At 64.1% G+C, this 18,901-nt stretch overlaps 1 protein-coding gene across 1 annotated transcript; it reads left to right on the top strand.

Annotated features, from left to right (window-relative positions):
• Positions 1-8,901: 8,901 nt before the first annotated feature.
• On the top strand, positions 8,902-17,205 carry LFNG (LFNG O-fucosylpeptide 3-beta-N-acetylglucosaminyltransferase). Its single transcript, XM_029221405.1, has 8 exons — positions 8,902-9,394; positions 13,859-13,907; positions 14,414-14,513; positions 14,626-14,779; positions 14,881-14,966; positions 15,522-15,687; positions 15,811-15,896; positions 16,078-17,205. The coding sequence occupies exons 1-8, from the start codon at positions 8,966-8,968 to the stop codon at positions 16,142-16,144; spliced, it is 1,137 nt and encodes a 378-aa protein (XP_029077238.1). The 5' UTR covers positions 8,902-8,965; the 3' UTR covers positions 16,145-17,205.
• Positions 17,206-18,901: the final 1,696 nt, after the last annotated feature.

Genomic DNA, 18,901 nt, shown 5'->3' with positions numbered 1-18,901 from the left:
ACCTAGAGGGGTGCCCCTGGGCTATGCTGCAGGCCGGGGGCCTGGGGCCTGGGTCTGGGCACCTCCTGGGCCAGGCCAGCCAGCAGCGCGGGCCTGGGTATGTCCACCTCCTATTCGGTCTCCTGGCGGGACAGAACTACCCAGGGGCAGCCAGGGAGAGTCAGGCCTGGCCAGGAGCTCCTTCTGGGAGCAGTGTCTCAAACCGCCTCTGACCAAGTTCCGTTCACCACTGCCACCCTGTCTGTGCTCTGAGTACTGGGGCCTCCTGTAGACCCGTGCAGGGGAGGGGGCCCTGGAGCCTCAGCCCCCCAGGACTGCAGGATTTCCTGGGGTGCAGGAGACACGCAGGAAGTGAAGCCCACAGATGCTCACTCTAAGGGTGGCTGCAGATGCGAGCTGACTGCTCTGTGACTCTCAGGGCCTCCGTCTCCCCACCTGTGAAATGAGACTTAGCTCTTTCAGGCTCTTCTAGCTCTTGGTACACCCAGCAAACTCAGCCCTGTTGCCTTGCCACTGTCACGTACTCTGGGTGCCAGGATGTGTGCTGGGGCTGGACGGGACCCAGGATCGACAAGAAGGGAGTAAACCTGGAAGACTTCCCCAAGGAGGGGGCAGCTGAGCAGGGAGGCTGAGCTGGAGGTGGGGTGGGACACAGGCAAATGTGCTGGCTGGGAAAGCGGGAGGAACGTGGGTTGGCTGAGCCCCGGGGTGTGTAGGGGGCAGACAGAGATGCTGGGATGTGGGCAGGCCGGCCCTCCCGAGAGGGTAGTGAATGGGGAACCAAGGAGGGTGTCGGGCCAGAGCGCCATTTCTAGGGTTCAGGGGCCACCCAAGACCACGCTGCCAGCTCCGCACTCTGCTCCAGCGCCGGGCGAGGACTTGAGCATCTGGGGCTTGGAACTGGCCTGGAATTATGATCCACCTCCCACCCCAGGTGGCCAGGGAAACTGGGCCAGAGAGGTGTGTGGGCTCTGCAACGTGGTCCACAGGGTGGGCTGGCTTCAGCCCTGCCCCCGAACTTTGGTCCAACCGAGTCAGGTGCTTGAGAGGAGAAAGGGGCCACGGGGCCTTTGCAGGGCTGACATCACTGTCAAGCTAAATGGCCCTCCAGCCGACCCCAGAGGTTGCCCGTGGGCCACCTACGGGCTCGCTCCTTCCTGCGGCTTCCTCTGGCAGCGGGGAGATTCCTGACGTCCGCAGCGGTTGCTTGGCAAACATTCATGGTCACTGCAGCTGTGCCAAGCCTGGAGCCAGACCCTCCTCTCCGGGTGCACCAGGGAGGGGGTGTCGGACAGGAGGGCGCTCCGGGCACTGATCGGGCCCTCCTTTCCTGCTTGTCAGATGGCAGTGGTCCACAGCACCACACCCGAGCGTGCTCTAGAACTGGGGTGGGGGCTCCGGGCAGACCACCGCGCCCCAGCACCGTGTGTCACAGGCCAGCTCACTTCCCTCTCTGAGCCTCAGCTTCCTCATTTGCAAAATGAGACCGGGAGACACGCCCTACGAAGCCTGTGACCCCGCAGGCCCTCCACTTTCCTGCCTGACCCCCTCCGCCGGCTCCCACCCCCCCTGCAGCTGGCAGGGTGGACCAAGGTGCCCTCTCCTCAGGGCCTGGTTGGCAGCAGGCGGCACGGCCGAGGGGCTGTGGGTGGGGGTGGGAGCATTTGCACTTGAGGGCAGGGTCGGCGAGAAGCCCCCGGCGGCCTGGGCGCAGGAGCCAGGGCCTCAGGAGCTTAACCTGGCAGACACATCGGCAGTTCCGCCTGCTGCTTCTGTCAATACGAGCCTTCCTGTTTTGGAGATTAAACCTCGGCTGAGCAAACAGCTTGCAAGGAGGCCTCTCCCGGCCAGCTCCCCATCCCCGGCCTGTCCCGAGGCTGGAGCCACCTGGAGGCTGTGAGGGGTGGCAAGGCTGGGAGGGAGCCCCCTTCCCTGCGCCAGGCCCTGCACCACAGCCCAGGCCGCCCCCCCCCCCCCCCCCCCGCCCCACTGACCCCTGCCCAGGCCTCCACCGGAAGCCCCCTGTGTAATCCTTCCGCTCCGGGGCGGGCGCACTGTCCCAGCGGCCGACTGCCGCACCCTCTGCCCTCATATAACCTCCTGCAGGCAAAGGGGGAGCAAGCCGCTCCTTGAAGCCTCACTGCCAGGCACATGCCCACAAGGGGCGGACCATGGGCCTGGCAGGAGGGCCCGCCCCAAGCGCCCCACGGAGGCCCGAGCCTGGAGAGAGACCTGTCATTTCACTGGTGATTGCTCCCCCTCAGCCTCTTGGCACTGTGGGTTGGAAAATTCTTTGTTTAGGGCCTGTCTGGCATGTAGTAGGACGTTTAGTATCATCCCTAGCTTCTACTGACAAGCTCCACTAGTACCGCCTGACCCCAGAGGTGTGACAACCAAAAATGTCTCCAGGCATTGCCAACTACCCCCGGGGGCCAAAACCACCCCTAGTTGAGAACCCAGGGGCAAGCCCTGCAGACAGTGTACAGACAGCTAAACTGGGGCTGCAGAGGGAGGGCAGAGCCGCAGAGGCTTGGGCCTCCCTCTGATGCTGGCCTCAGCCCAGTCTTTGTCTGGTCCCCCTGGCCTCCCGCCTCCCTTCCCACCAGGGTCCACCCACCTCCGAGCAACCTGGCCCCACCCTCTTCCGAAAATCCTCCCCAGACTCTTTACTGTTGGCACAGGCTCCCAAGGAAGGGAGGAGGGAGCACAAAGTCCGACGTTGCCCCCAGACCCCTCCCAGCTTCCTCGCTCTCTGGCCGCAAGGACACAAGGCCCGGAGGGACAGACAGACAGATAGGGAGGCTCAGGGTTGACTCCTGGTGATTGAGCTGAACGGCGGGTTGCTTCTCCTCCTTTGATAAAACAACCTAGACCACGCCCCTCTCGCTCACAAAACTTCTGAGGCTCCCCAGTGCCTCCCCAGTGCCTCCCCAGCCCCTCCCCAGCCTGACCTCCTGAGCCTGGGTCCTGAGGCTCCTGTTCACCCCTCTCCAGCCTCAACTCTCACTACTGCTCTCCCCACACCCCCATCGAAACACACAACCTCTCCAGTCACCCCCGACTGCCTTCCCATCCACCTCCGCCTGCCCAAACCTTCAAGCTACAGGGTGACAGTCACCATCTTTTCCTGGAAGCCTCTCCTAAAGCCTTGTACCCCCAGCCCTGGCACAAGGTGGATTCTCCCTTGCCCAGGCCCCTGGCACACTTGGACTTGACCCATCTTCCAGCCCCTACCACCCTCTGCCTGTTTGGGGAACATCTGGGTGCTGGAAGAATCCTCCCCAGGAGGCTGTGAGCCCCCTGGAACCAGGGGCTGTGTCTGAGTCACCTCCTACACTCCCCTGGAGCCAGAGCTGGGAATGGAGAAAGCGCCCAGGGATGCTACTGGATGGGTGGGTGAACGGACAGCTGGATGGACAGACAGACAGATGGGTGGATGGGTCCACGGTGGCGGCTTATCTCTCTGGGGCTGTGACTACCGCTCCTGGGCGTGTACCTCCCCCCAAGCTTCCAGGGCAGCCCAGAATATCAAGGGATGCCACGTCCTCCCCCATGCCGGTGAGCAACAGGGAGGACAACGCCATCCCATGTTCCAGATGGAGGAGGGGCCTGAGGTCAGGGAGACAGAGGCAAGTTCAGGCTCACACAGGAAGCGGGGCTCCCTGGGAGCCAAGACTCTGACCCCCGCTACCCCATCCGGCCCGGAGCCCCTCCTCCCACTGCTCCTGGGGTCTGGTCCCATCCACTTGGGCACAGGGTCATGACTGGGGCAGGGGATCGAGCCTGGAGCCTGGCAGGCACCAGCACAGCCACGGCTCAGCCCTGCCCAGCACAAGCTAGCCATTCTTGGGAAGACGAGGGCCAGCTGGGGCACAGGGGCTCCGGTGTCTTCCTGGTGGGAGTCTGGCCCCCGCAGGACGTCAGTAATGGGTTCTGGCGGTGGGGCTCTGCCACCGGGGGCTGCAAATCAGATTAGCTCCGTCCAGCCCCGCGGCCCAGATGGCCCCAGCGTAGCCACCAGGAAGAAACACAGCTGCCAGCTCTAGGCCTGCCGCCCTCACTGTGTGCGCAAACCCTGGTCCCGGGGCTGAGACACCCTGACCTTCCCGTGGGGTCAAGGGCATCCTTTTTCCCCTCTCTGGACCCCTGTGTCCCACGTGTAAGACCAATGGTTTGAGTGGGACCTTCTGAGGCCTTCCTGAGGCGGTACAGTGGGAAATGCCCATTTCCCAGTGTAGGGCAGACACATAGCATGCGGTCATTTTCATGGGGGTCAGCTCTGCCCTGAGGCCCCATCCCCACTGCCAGCTCAGAGTTCAGTGGGCAGCCCTGCCAGGCCTCCTTTTACTCTGAGACCCATGTTCCCCTGAGCGGGAGGGGGCTGGGGGGGGGAAGAAGTGCTCTCTTGAGTCTCTGTATGTCCTCATCCATCCGTCCATCCACACTCCCCGAAGCCTTGTTCAGCCATCCAGGCCAAGTCGGCCTGGCTGCTCTGACCACACCAGGCCCCAAGGTTCAGGCCAAAGGGCCGGAGGCCACCAGTGCTCATTGGTGCTATCCGTCTGCAGAGTACCAGCCCCTAGCCAGCCCAGGGTTGGCAGGACGGGGCAGGTACCAGCTATATCCTTATTACAGATATCTCAGGATTGTAAAATCCTGAGACCTACAGAGAGAAGGGAACTGGCCCAAGACCACACAGAGCGTGGGCCGGGGGTGAGGGGCTCCAGGCAGAGCGAGCCGGCAGGCAGGGGGAACTGGGCCGGGGGCTCATTTGCAGCTGTAGGCTGTCTGTTCTCACGGGTGCACTGCCACCCAGACCATCAGTAATGCAGATCAGCTGCCGTCGCCTGCTGTGCCCCCTCCCTTCTGCGCTGAGCTTCTAAGCCAAGCCCTCTCCATTACCTCGCCTTCTGCCAGCACTGACTCTTTGTCCAGAAGCTTCTGGGCCACCGCGGGCATGCCACTCACTGCCCCTTAGGAAGCCCGTGGGCACCCTGGCATCTGGGGCTCCCACGCTGTCACTTTTCCTCGGACACCCTGATGGCAGCCTTGAGGACAGGCTTCTCATGTCTGTGTCAGGTGGGGCAGCGTGAGGCCCCTGCCCGGCTCCACCTGCCGGCGACCACCTCGTGGGGGTGGGGACCATGACTTCCTTCCCTCTCTGGGCTCTGCTGCTGGGTTGGGAAAGGCTGTTCCCGGGACACCGAGCAGGACTGCCTTGGATGACCCGCTTCGAGTTAATGGGTCACCCATTATGTCTCCTGGATCTTCCCGGGAAAGAGACAGGCAGGGGGGGCCAGCCCCAAGGCTCCAGGAGCCGGTGGGGAAGGGGCTTCTAGAACCCGCTGGGGCTGATTCCATTTGCGGGAGGCCCCAGAATGAGCCCCAGCCGGGAAAGGGGGCCTGAGCTCGGACGGGCACACAACACCTCCTCTGAGCCGACAGGGAGGCAAGGAGAGTCCCCTGGGGCCTCGCTGGTCATGTGGGCCTCCTGTCCTCGGCCACCTCTCCAACCAGCCTCGTTCGGCAGTTCTCAAGCCATTCTGCCACCCGGCTGCCCAGGAGCCCCACTCGGGGGCTGGTGGAGGGGCCGTGCCATGCTGAGCGGAGGTCGGCCGCCCAAGAGGTGCACACACCCATGTCCCCGAGCCAGAGGGCCAGACCGCCTGCTCGGCTGACTTACTGCCCGTAGGCAACTTAAAAGATGAACGACAATGGCATCCTCGTGTTATGGGTGGTGAAACTGAGGCTCAGAGGAGGAATGTCCCAGGTCCAAGGTGATAAAGCTGAGAAGTGGCCCCTCTGGGATTGGAAAGCAAGTAGCCTGGCTCCAGAGGGCCCAGCCCCGGGGCTGTGTCCCACACCTGGGGAGGACCCCGACACAGCCTCTCCCCGACTCCCCTTCCCAAGGACCCTAAGGCCTCAAGGGGTTTCCTGCCAACCTGCTCAGCCCTCCCCATTCCTTCCCTGGGTCCCCATTTCCTGTCCTGGGCCCAGCACCTCCTCCTCTCACCACCCCCCCTCCTCAGAGCTGTTTGGTCCAATGGGTCCCTGGAGGGAGCCTTTGGGTCTAGGGTGAGGGCAGGGGAGGGGAGTGCCTCAGGCTGGAGCTGAGCCTAGGGAAGGGGGCGGGGGTGGCTAGGCCGCCACCCCCCTACGGTTTTCAGACCTCAAGGAGTCACCACGAAATTCCATTCTCCTGACAGCAAAGAAATTGAATCACTCTTGCCAAGGCCCATGGCCCCCACAAGAATGCTGCAAAGCTTTGTCCTGCTGTTCCCAGACAGGAACTCACACCCAGGTCCCCGGACTCCCACCAAGCCTGGCTGCAGAGAGGTGCAGAAAACCTCCTGCTGGCCTCTACACCGTGCCCCTGCCAGGCTGGGCCACTGCCCCTCTCTACAGTTGTTCCTCCTCCTTGCTCCCCGAGTACAATGCAGCAGTGCTTCTTGAGCCTCAACTTGCTTTCTGTACAATGGGCACATCACATCTGCTGTCTGGTGTGTCAAAGGCACAGCAGCCAGGACTATGTAGCACGAACCGGGGAGCACGAGTCGGAGAAAGCAGGGATGCTCTGGGGTGCGGAGCAGGGGGTCCCGCCCCTTGGGGAGGGGCCATGGAGGGGTTGGCTCACAGAACCTCCTCAGGTGGGAGTATGGGGTGGCATGGCTTCATGCTGCTGTCCCTCCTACCTCTTGCAGAATGCTCAGCACCTAGTGGGTACCACTTAATATGGGTGCCACTGACGGTAGGTATGGGCACAGTTCATGCAAAGATTTGGGGGCTTGACGGTTTGGGGGCTGTTAGAGAATGGGGAGGCATTGCAGGGAGTAGCAAGAAATGGAGCTGGGACCCATTTGGGAGGTACGTGGACACGAGGCTAGGACTTGAACTCAGGGGCCATGGGAAACCATCAAAGATTTTGACCTGTGAGTGTGTGTGTGTGTGTGTGTGTGTGTGTGTGTGTGTGTGTCAGGGGCGTGGGGGTCTGATTAAGCTGTGTGGTTTCTGAGTGGAGAATCAATAGAGCAGGTAGACTGGGGGCAGGGAGACCAGGGTGGAGAGGAAAGTCGTGGAGGAGGCTCCCTCTCAAAATAGCCCAGAAATGGGATAGATAAGCATCGGTGGTAGGGCGAGGGAAATGGGGCACAGAGACCCTTCAGACAGGAGGCTGGAGCTGTGCTGGGGCTCAGCTGACTGTTTGGGAGTGGCCCACCCCACCATCGGGTCCATTTCCCACCTGCCCACCCCCACCTCTCCAGCCGACTAGAGGCTCCAAGGCGGGGCTCTGGCCGATGGGGGAGGGGTTTATGGCAGGAGGTGACTCCATGGGAGTCTTGTCACTTGGGCACAGCTAGCACCATCTGCTCAGGCATCTGCCTGCCTGAGGTGGCGCCTGCTAATTACCTTGGGGGTGGGTACAGGAAGAGGCCTGGGAACTCCCATCCTCCACCGCACCCCATCCCAGAGGGGCAAGGGGTAGGGCCCCAGGGCCCTGAGAACAAATGCGCCAGGCGAGAGTCTGGAACCCGGGCCAGACATTTACACAGCAAGTCTTTATAGAGCACCTACTACGTTCCAGGCCCTGTTCTCCGCAGTTGACATTCAAGTGGAGGGAAAGGGACCATGAAGGGGTGCCATCGAGCAGAGGTAAGCGCTATGAAGAAAACGGGCCAGCGGGCAGAGTGAGCGCTAAGGGGGGGACCAGTTTAGCCGCGGTGGTCGCCTAGGGCCTCCTTAGTAGGGGATGCGGAGGAACTGAGGAGGGAGGGGAAGGAGGCAGCCAAGCGGAGAGCCGCCCCTAGCCGCGCTTCCGGAAGATGCTGCGGGCGGGCGACTCAGACTTTGATTTCGCCACGGGGAGCCCTTGGCCACTTCCTCGCCCCTCGTCCCTAACCCTCAACCCAGGCTGTCGGCGCACATTCCTGCCGCCCCTGCTCGTGCGGTGGGCTGGCCCAGCCCGTGGGAAGGGCCGGGGGTGGGAGCCGCCGTGTGCCGGGGAGGCGGGGCGGGGGCACAGCTGGGCCACATCTGGCCCGAGAGCAGAGGGACCAAATGGGACAGAAGGCGGCCTTTCATCCCGCGCGGGGAGGGGCGATCTCGGTTTCTTCTCGGGGCGCCACGGGGCGCCCGAGGATTTCGGGGAACCAATCCTCTGCCCTCCGACGTTGGGCAGAGACGAGGAAATTAGCTCGCGGGCTAGGGATGGAATTTGGTAAGGTGCTTTCTCGCTGGAACCTCGTGTCCCTACCTGTGGCTCAGGTGGCTAATCACCTCCTCGATATTAATAAAGGGTACTCTGGACCGAGCGGTCAGGTCCACCCAGGCACCAGCCCTGTTACAAGGCCTGCGCCGTCCCTAGGGCAGGAAGCCGGGTTCGGGGAGGGGAAGTGTGGAGCGAGGAAGGAAGGACGTCCCCCGCGGGACGATTGAGCCCGAAGTCCCTGTCCCAGAATCCCCGTCACAGCGCCGAGGGCGCGCCCCTCCTTATGTCAGACGCCGGGTATATCTCCAGCCGGCGCTGGCCAGCCTGGGTTTCCCCTTCAGGGCCACTGGGGCGGGGCGGACCTACATCCCCACGCCGCCCCGCTGCCCGCCGGGGCGATCCGGGCGGGGCGGGGCGGGGCGTGCACGTGCGGACCGGGGGCGGGAGCCCAAGACGCCCGCTCGGCAGTTCCCAGACCCCCGCCGCGGCCCCACGTGGGCTCTGCAGAGCATCTGGGGCAACCTGGAGAGGCCCCGCCCCAGGGCCCGGGAGCCAGTGAGCTCGTGCTGAAGGCGGGGCCTCACGGAGGGCCCCGCCCCCGGGGGCGGAGCCAGGCTTGGGCGGTTTAAGAGCGCGGGGCGCGGGCGGCGCATTGCTGGACCTGCCGCGGGACCCCAGATCCTCGGCGCCGGAGTGAGGGGCAGGGCGCACCGGGCAGGGCGCGCGGGGCTGGGCGCACGGTGCGGCCGCCACCCCACCATGCTCAAGCGCTGCGGCCGTCGCCTGCTGCTGGCGCTGGCGGGCGCGCTGCTCGCCTGCCTGTTGGTGCTCACGGCCGACCCGCCGCCGCCCCCGGTGCCCGCTGAGCGCGGTCGGCGCGCGCTGCGCAGCCTGGCGGGCCCCTCGGGGGCGGCCCCAGCTCCTGGGCTGGAGGCGGCGGCGGCACCCGGGGTGCTAGTCCGCGAGGTGCACAGTCTGTCCGAGTACTTCAGCCTGCTGACCCGCTCTCGTAGAGACGCGGGCCCACCGCCCGGCAGCGTCCCCCGCCCCGCAGACGGCCATCCGCGGCCCCCGGCCGAGCCACTCACGCCGCACGACGTCTTCATCGCGGTCAAGACCACCAAAAAGTTTCACCGCGCGCGCCTCGACTTGCTGCTGGAGACGTGGATCTCGCGCCACAAGGAGATGGTGAGCCCCCGCAGCTTGGGCAAGTGGGCAGGGGAGAAGGTGCCCTCTTGTCCAGCTGGTGGCAGCATCCGATGGGCGCCAGGCTGCACCTCTGTACAGCCACTGGGAGTATCAGGGGGAGTGATGCCGGTCTGCCCCCTTCCAGTCCAGTCTTCCTGGTGGGGCCACTCTCCCCATACGGTTGTGGAATTGCGTGCTGGGGACCCATCCCCAGCCAAATTCCAGGGCCCTGGGTGGCCTGCACTGACCCCACACCAGCCACCAGTGCCTGGGGTTGGTGCCCTGTGATGCTTCTTGCCCCTCAAACACTGGAACTCATTAACGGGGCGTTATTGTCCCCAAACCTCCCCAAGGCAGATTCTGCATGGGCGTCACCCTGGGCTCATGCCCTTCCCTGGGAAGAAGACTCTTTCCTTAGAGGCGGAGTGGGGGGTTAGGACCCCTGGGCTCAGGGCCAGGCGCATCCCCATCCCAGTCTTTGCAATGGGACAAGTCACTGTAGAAAATATTCTCAAGTTGGGGGTGGGCGTTAGTGGGCCCTGGGGAGTCCATCTCAAAAGAAAGAGAGCGCTGGGTTTCAGAGTCTGTTCGGCGGTCCTCTCTCCACAGTGCAGAAGTCTCTGGAGCCTGGAACCTTGTGCTCAGTACATCCTAGCTGAGCATCGACTTCCTCACACACATAATAAAGACACACCCCACTTTGAAAATCTCCCTCCAGGCTGCAGCAGGACGGCTGGGTTGGGGCAGGACGAGGGCAGAATGTGAGCCCTGTGGGGGTGGGGGGTGGGGGGATATCCCTGACCTGGGAAACTCAAGGGACAAACTGGGTATCTGGGATGAGGGTGAAGGACCCTTGACCAGGCTGGGGGCTCAGAGAAGAGCCCACACCGCTTCCTCCCTGTGTCAGCCCTCGAGGTCTGGGGGCCTTCTGGCCTGGCTGAGCCCTGTTTCGGGGCAGGGCCATGATGGGGTCCTGATGGGGCCTGGGGGGGCAGGGTCCTGTCTGGTCCAAGCGTGGGGAGGGGGCCCTGGGAACACAGCGTCCCTTTCGCAGGGGCTCAGCAGCCCAGCGGGGGGAGCAGCGGGGGCTGTGGGTTTTGTTCGGCTGCTGGGCCGTTAGGATTCCCAGCGCCGGGCGGCTCTCACGCCGGCCGCTTGGGCAAGGTAACAAAGCCCCTTTCTCCAGTGGAGAAAGGCGTCCGGCCTCTTGTGTGCAGCTATGTGCTCCATGGGAACGCCGCCGGCGTGCTGGCCACTCAGGTTGCCTGGCGATGAGGGCCTGTGGGGTCCCCCACATCCCTGAGTGACAGCCCTTGTGGGGCACCATCCCCCAGGACTCTGCCTCCCTGCTGTGACCTTTGGCAGTGTTCAGCCCCCTCTGGGCTGCCACCAGCTCTGAGCACCCCTCGTCTTGGACTTTGGGGGCTTTCTCCAGCGGAGGGAATATGGTCAGGGGGGTCTCAGGTACCAGTCCCAGCCAAGCTAGGTGACCTTGGGCAAGACCAAGGGCCTCTCTGACCCTCAGTTTCCTCATCTCTGAAACAGGGAAAGCATTGCCCTTCCAGTAGGGTGTCGTAAAAGAGGACTGGCAAAGCCTAGAGATGTAGGGAATGAGCCCAGGGAGTACTCAGAGTCGGGGTGGAGGCCGTCCCTCCCCTGGACCCTTTGCTCCCCGTTGAGGGGCCACTTGGGTTTCCTTCTCACCCTAGGGCCCCCACCCAGGAGAGGCCGAATCTGTCCCCAACAATCGGTTCATGTGTCACAGCAAGCAGGAACCCCTCTTACGGTGTCCTGTGGGGGAGGGGTCCTCGAAACTGTTTCAACAGAGAGACCTCCTTTCCCAGCCCTGTGAGGGGTGATTCAGACCCAGTCTGATGGGGGAGACTCAAGGAAGTCAGGGCCGCAGCGGGGGAAACCCAGAGAGGCTGTGTGAGCTGAAAGTGGGCATCTGACCCGTGTTGGGGAGGGAGGGACTTCCTGGAGGAGGTGCCATTTGAGCTAGACTGAGAGAAGAAAATGCCCTGAAAGGGCAATTGGGCATCTCGAGCACAAGCATGGGGGGTGTGCAAGAAACTTCCAGCAACTGCAGTGACTTGGGTGGGGGTGGACAATAGAGACCACACTGTGGCGGGCCTTGAAGTCCAGGATGAGGGGCTGGGCCTTTGGCCCACACTTTCCTCCCCCATCCCTCCCGGAGTGGGCCAGGCTGCAGCGGCTGCCACCGCGGCAGCCACAATTGTTGGGGGGAGAGCTTGGCATCCTGTGTTTCTTTGAATCGCAGCTCCAGGAACAATGCCGCTTCCTGTGGGTGTCCCCCCGCCCACCCACAGCCAGCCCTGCGGCCCTCGCTGCCCAACTCTTCCTCCTCCAGCCCTGTCGTTTCTGGGGAAGTGGGGAGGGGTCTGGGTGGGTGGGGGGGAGGGGTGTGTGTCTTGGTCCCTGGAAGGCGTGGCTGGGGTGGACCAGCACAGCCTCTGCCCCGGGGTGTGACCGCAGACTGGGGGCTGCCCCTCTCTGGGCCTCAGTTTCCCCACTTGTACACTCGGGTCGTAATGGTGCCCTCCTCCCAGGGCCATTAGGGAGATGAAAGAAGAGAATGCGTCGGAGCACCCTGCCCTGGGCACCCTTGAGCTCTGGTTCCGCCCATTGCACAGAGGGCGGAAAATGAGGCTCTGAGCAGTGGGTGAGGCCCGCGACCGGGCAGCCCATCCCCTCCCCTCCTGATTGCTCTGATGTGGGGAGACCGGAGGTCCGGCACCCGCACACGCCACACCTCACGCCTCCAAGCACTCCCCTCTGAACAAAGGTGACTTTAATCTCCGTAGCCTTGGGCTGGGTTTTTAGGGCACCACCAAGCGCTCGGGAGAACTAGGCCTCCCTTGATCTCATTAAGAAAGCATTTTCCTTTTAATCCAGTGGCGGCAACGGCGGGTCTGCACGGGCCGGCCTCGTCCTCCCACGGCATTCCTGGGCTGAGATGCTGGCGGGGCCGGGGCGCTGGATGCGAGTCTGTGCGTGCGGGCTGCCCTGGGGTGTCTGCTCTGGAAGGAGGGGGTGCGTGCGTGGAGAGGGTGTAGAAGGAGCCTGCCACCTCCCTTAGCTCTCTCTAGGCCCAGCCAGCTTGTGACCTCACTGAGAGTGTGCCCGGGTCTGGGCTCAGGCTGGGCAAGGAGCTGGAGCTGCCAGTTGAGGGTGGGCACTGCAGGTGAGTGCGCCAGGTCGCTGGGTTCGTGCTGTATGCCAGGCCTGCACATGCCGGCCCCTCCCTTGCACCCGTTTGTACACAGAAGGAAACCGAGGCCTGGTGGGCACGGAGGTGGGGGGTCTCCCGCTGCCTGTGCTCCCAGCACCCTCCACCGGGCCTGGGCTTTGCACTCAGCCACGCCTGGGTGTGCTGGGCGGCACGCGCTGGGCGGGCCGGGCAGAGGTAAAGGAACATTCCTCCCCGTGTGCCGACGGGCCCAGGCGGGCGCTGGCAGCTCCTGGCCCCTCCCCGTTGCCCCCCACCTCTTCCGCGGAGCGATCCCGGCAGGGGTGGCCCCGTGCTGGCACAGGTGGAGCCCTGATGTGGCCTTGAGCAGGGCATGCAGCAGGCGGGGCTGCTAGGCTGCATGGATGCTGGGGGCACTGATTCCTGCGCTGGGGCACGTGAGGTTTCCCGCCTCAACCCTGCGGACCGTGTCTCCTTAGAACCCTGGAGGCTGCTTTGGCTCAGAGAAGGTGACCGGCTGCACTGGCTGGTCACGCAGCCAGGGGTGCGAGGGAGGCCCCGGTGTTGAGGGCCCAGCCCGGAGGACTGCAGGGCTGTGGCCACACCCCAGCCCGCCGGACCTTGTGCCCAGCCCGGCCCAGTTAACCAGGCCAGCTGTATGGTAATGGGCTGTGCGGCCACTCCCGCTTAACGCGGCCGAGTTCCCCTCACAGCGCGGCCCAGGACAAAGCTGGCGGACAACGCCTGGTGATTCATCCTCCCTCCGGGCCCTTTGTTCGCCAGTGCTTGGCGGCCGCCCAGCGGAGGCCTTTGTCCCCGACTGATTGAGACTTGGCTTCCCAAAGCGGACCTCCTCCGCCTGCCCCCCCCACCCTCCGCCCCTCCCACAGGCTGGGCACTGTGTCAGTAAGGGTGTGTGCCCCGCCAGGTGTGCAGGACAGCCGGAGCCGGTTACCTGGCGGGTGGGCGGGGCACCGCACCTGGCTCGTGCCGGTGCAGCTGCCGGCTGACCTTGGGCCCAGCTGTCGAGGTAGGGGGTGGGGTGGTAGGGGGTGGGGTCTTCCTGGGCCCCCAGCCCACTTCCACTCAGGGTAGGCACTTGAGCCCCACTCTGCATGTGGGGAAATTGAGGCTCAAAGGTGGGGCATGGGTGTGACTGCAGGATCCCTGTGAAGCCGCAGGGTGCCCAGCCCTGGACCCCACGGTGGCCGGGGCACAGAGCTGCCTGTTCAAGGCCGTATTTCTCCCTGCAGACGTACATTTTCACGGACGGGGAAGATGAAGCCCTGGCCAGGCGCACGGGTGAGCCCTGGACGTGGGGAGGCTCGGGGGGGCTCCCGCCCAGAGGAAACCCTCCCTTCTGGAGAGGTCACCGAGGCCACGGGCCTGGGATGGCAGTTTACTCAAGGGGTTTGCTCAACGCTCCGCCCCACCACTCGCCCCCCCCCGCCCAATTCTCATGCAAATGAGGCCCTTTCAGCGCCCGGGGCCCTTTGAGCTGGTGTGGCGGCAACAGGTGGCTGGTGCTGGGAAAAAGCCGCCTGAATGGGCAGGGGCGGGGCGGGGCGGGGCGGGGCCCCTAGGAGGGGGTTGGGCTGGGGGGTGAGATCGCCGGGCCTGGGTCCTGCTCGAGGGAGGGGTTGAGGGGGAGGCCATCGTAGGCACGGCTTGAACCCAGGGCGCCTCGAGACAGACTGCCACCCACCCTCTCTTGCTCTGCTCTCACGGGGCTTGCTGTGTGACCCTGGGCCAGGCCGCCCTCGCTGAACCATCTTGGACCCACTCACAGCCCCTCCCCTCGTCCGCAGGCAACGTGGTCAATACTAACTGCTCGGCTGCCCACAGCCGCCAGGCGCTGTCCTGCAAGATGGCCGTGGAGTATGACCGCTTCGTCGAATCGGGGAGGAAGTGAGTGCTGGCCTTCGGCTGGGGCCCGGGAGCGTCCCCTCCTCGGGCTGGCTCCCGCCCCGGCAGTCCCCGCCCCCCGCGCGCCCCCCCTGACGGCCCTGCCTCCCCGCAGGTGGTTCTGCCACGTGGACGACGATAACTACGTGAACGTGCGGGCCTTGCTGAAGCTGCTGGCCAGCTACCCGCACACGCAGGACATCTACCTCGGCAAGCCCAGCCTGGACAGGCCCATCCAGGCCACAGAGAGGGTCAGCGAGAGCAGGGTGGTGAGTGTTCCGCCCACACAGGCCTGCGGGGGAGGGGCTGGAGGCGTCCCTGCAGCCTGGGGGCAGGGTCTGGGAGCCTCACCATGTGCCCCCTCCCGCAGCGGCCCGTCCACTTTTGGTTTGCCACCGGCGGGGCTGGCTTCTGCATCAGCCGGGGGCTGGGCCTGAAGATGAGCCCTTGGGCCAGGTGAGTGGGCGCCCCGGGCCAGGTGAGTGGGCGCCTTGGGCCAGGTGAGTGGGCGCCTTGGGCCAGGTGAGTGGGCGCCCCGGGCCAGGTGAGTGGGCGCCTTGGGCCAGGTGAGTGGGCGCCCCGGGCCAGGTGAGTGGGCGCCTTGGGCCAGGTGAGTGGGCGCCCCGGGCCAGGTGAGTGGGCGCCCCAGGTCGCAAGGTCCCCCCGCTGGGGCCTGGCTTGACTCATCTTCCCAGCACCAGTGTCCCCAACCTCACGTGTACTGGCAGGGTGAGTCGTCCCACCACTGCCCACAGCCACCAGGGTGGTCAGCACCCAGGTTGGGCAGGACCCCTTCCTGCGTCCGGTAACCCCCAACTCACAGAGAATCATCTGGCTGGTACGGAGGAGGGGGCTGTCCTGGGGCTCAGGGAGGTGGGGGGCTGCCAGCGAGAGAGCCCGTTAGGGACACAGGCCGGGCATGTGCACCTCCTTCTTGGGCCCGGCCAGGGTGACACTGCCTGGTGGGCTCCTGCCCAGCTCCCGCCTCGGCTCACTCCGGCCCTCCCACAGCGGAGGCCACTTCATGAGCACGGCCGAGCGGATCCGGCTGCCGGACGACTGCACCATCGGCTACATCGTGGAGGCTCTGCTGGGCGTGCCCCTCATCCGCAGTGGGCTCTTCCACTCCCACCTGGAGAACCTGCAGCAGGTCCCCACCTCCGAGCTCCACGAGCAGGTGCGCTGCCTAGCAGCCCAGGAAGGGATGGGGACGGAGGAGAGCGGCTGGGAGAGGAGGGAAGGGGCAGGGTGGGGTGGTATTGGCACCCCTCCCAGCGTCACTGTGTCCCTCCCCCTGCAGGTGACCTTGAGCTACGGCATGTTTGAAAACAAGCGGAATGCTGTCCACATTAAGGGGCCCTTCTCAGTGGAGGCCGACCCATCCAGGTGAGGAAACTGAGGCCCAGATGGGGGCGGGGCTCACCTAGGGTCCCTTGGGGTCTGCCGCAGCTAAGCAGCGTGATGAAAGAGTACGACCAGGAGCCTGCTTGGGTGCAAGAGGGCCCCCGGTGCTGGGAGCTCAGTACCCGCACCCCACACGGACCAGCCCCCCACTCTGTCCCCACAGGTTCCGCTCCATCCACTGCCACCTGTATCCGGACACACCCTGGTGTCCCCACACTGCCATCTTCTAGCAGCTATGGCTGAAACCCTGTCCCCGGGCACCCCTGGTATCCAAAGGGCCCGGGGACCTCTGTTGTGCCGCCCTGGCCTTGGCATTCGAGGCTCCCCCAGGGCTGTGCGTGTGTGTGTGTGTGTGTACTGTGTGCCCATCCGTGTAGCAGACTGCTGGGCAGCTCTGCTCTGCCGAGGAACAGGCAAGGCACCACCTGTCTGTCTTTCCATGCTCCACCCCAGAAGGATTTGTAAGTCAGAGGCCACTCTGAGGGCAGGTTTATTATCATTCTGGGGTCTTTGGGCAGCATGGGGACCAGGGGCTGCTCTGCAGCGATGTGCAGGTGCCTTTCCCTCCTGCCGAGCGCGGGCCCAGCGCTGCAGGCGCCTGCCCCCCTGGGATCCTGGCTCCTTAGAGTCCCCAGGACAACTCACCCTGCTCAGTGCTGCGAGAAAGCTGGGTTTGGGGGGTGTGGCCCGAGTCCCCTCCTCCTACTGAGCTTTGGCCTGGGTACCTGGGGAACGGCACCATCCCGGGCAGGGGTCTTCCCCGCTCTCTTAGCCATCTTCCCTTTGTGACGGGGAGTCAGCTGAGGATCTTATCTCCTCTCCGAAGTGGAGAGAAAGTCACCCATAGTGGGTGTGTCTGTAAATATTGTGACAGTATTTTTTACTGTGCTTCTTTTTCGAAAGGGGGTGGGTACAAAGTAGGGTGTTTTTGTCTGTGTTTTCGGGGGGTTGGGGAGGGCGCTATTTTATCTTTTCTGTGGATCAGAAAAAGCAGAAGCCAAACTTGGGATAATCTTTGTTCTTAAAGCTGATGGAAATGTCTAACACTCTATGTATTTATATGTCGTGGTATCTGGCCTCTCCCTGCCCACCTCCTGCACAGAACCTGTCTCCTACCAGCCCAGCTCGGCGCACCTGACCAGTGAGGTGTGTTCTGTCTTCTGTGTTTCCTTCTGCAAAGACATAGCTAGGAAAGTGAACGATAAGGGAAAAGTTCTCAGGGAATTGAAGTGTGTTGCTATGGTGACGTCCTTTGCCGCGAATAAAGATGCTCTTTGGGGCAACATGGGCATCCTGGTCTCAGCTGGAAGTTGGGCCTGAGCTGCAGGTTCATGGAAGCTGCACCAGGGGGGCTGGGGGCTTGTTTGCACTCGTGTGGGGGAGGTGTGTAGAGACCTCCAAGCCAGCTATTGTGGGAAGGGAACTTGGGATCTAAATAGCAACTTCCAGGTACCTGAGAGGCATGACCAGCCCAGGGCACCCTCGGACATAGGGGAGACCTCTGGATGTACAGGTCTCACTCCGACAAGCAGCTCTAAGACTCTGTAGCCCTGATCTGTGCTGGCCTGCCCCTGGACAGCTGCCAGAGGGTCCAGCCCTCCCTTCAGGAGGACAGGGGGTGGCTGTGGCTTGACCTGGGACCTCCTTACCCAGCTTCATCTCTGTCACAAGCCCGTAGAGGCCACATTCTTGCCCCATTTTGCAGATGGGGAAACTGAGGCTCGGAGCAGGTGATGTGATGTCCAAGGTCAGGCAGCCGGGCTGGTGAAGAGCTCAAACTCCGAGATCAGGCTGACCTTGGATCCTGGCCTCACCACCACCCCATGCTGTTGACCCTGGACGGGTCCCAGGAGCCTGTTGACCCTGGACGGGTCCCAGGAGCCTGTTGACCCTGGACGGGTCTCTGCCCTGTTTTCTACAGAAAGCAGCTCCTCTGGCCCTTCCTCAAATCAAGGCTTTGTGATGGCAGGAGCGGGGAGGGGCTGCTCTGGCCTCAGCTGGGGAATCCCCTCCTCCCACCCTCCCAGGCAGCCTGGGGCGGCCCTCAGTTCCTCTTCCTCAAACTGAGCCTGGACACACACACCCTCCCCCTGCACCTCCCCCTCCCCCTCTCCCCTCCCTGCCTCCAGCTGCCCCAGCCCCACCCCCGTGGGTACTTGCTAGGACCTGGGGCTCCTTGTTCCCTATGACCTCCTCGCTCCCCACTGCTCCATGCTTAGCCCTGTCCACACATCAGAAAGCAGACAGAGTGGTTTGAAGAGCGCCTCACTTCCCACCCCTGAGCTGGGGGCAGAATGCCAGCCCCTCCCGGTCCAGTCACATACTCAGCGCCCCCAACAGGCTGGAGAGGACCCCTCCCTCACAGCCCTTGCTGGTGCCTGCCCTGTCCTGGGGAGCAACTGGCCAGGGCCTGACCCCAGCTGGACCTTGCATGGCCCTGAGTCAGCAGCACGGTTTCCAGAGCAGCTGCCCTGGGGGTGTGGCAGTGACTGGGACAGTGGGAGGGAGAGAGGGCCCCTCACCATCACACTGACCCCTGTCTGGGGGACACCCCCAGACTCCCCTCAGCACCCACTGTGTGCCAGGCTGGGTGGGGGCATGGCAGGGGAGAGGGGCTCACAGCACCACTGCTGCCACCTGTGGGCAGAGGCCATGGGCCTCCTTCCTGCCAGCGTGAGTCACAGGAGCCTTTGCCCTGGCAGCGTGTGGAGCCCAGGCCCCAGTGCCCCTCCTCCAGCAGCTGGCATCGCCTCTGCACAGAGCTGGCGGGACCCCGGGGCAGGTGGAGTCTGCATCAGAGTTGGGGCCATCGGTAGGTCACAGTTAGTCCAAGCTGTTCCCGCATGGGTTGGGGGCACCGAGCAGGGGGACAGCAGAGCAGAGGAGCCCAGGGTTGGGGGGCAAGCCCCGCCCCTCCTGGAGCCTCGACCTCCACCTGAGAAAAGGGGATAAATGTAAGCGGCGCTGAGTCCCCAGTGCTCTGGGCC

Source organism: Monodon monoceros, unplaced genomic scaffold, assembly GCF_005190385.1.
Source record: "Monodon monoceros isolate NGI ecotype Baffin Bay Population unplaced genomic scaffold, NGI_Narwhal_1 Super_Scaffold_13, whole genome shotgun sequence".
NCBI classification, from domain to species: domain Eukaryota; kingdom Metazoa; phylum Chordata; class Mammalia; order Artiodactyla; family Monodontidae; genus Monodon; species Monodon monoceros.
The sequence above is the reverse complement of the archived record's forward strand: the minus strand, read 5'-3'. Positions and strand labels throughout refer to the sequence as shown.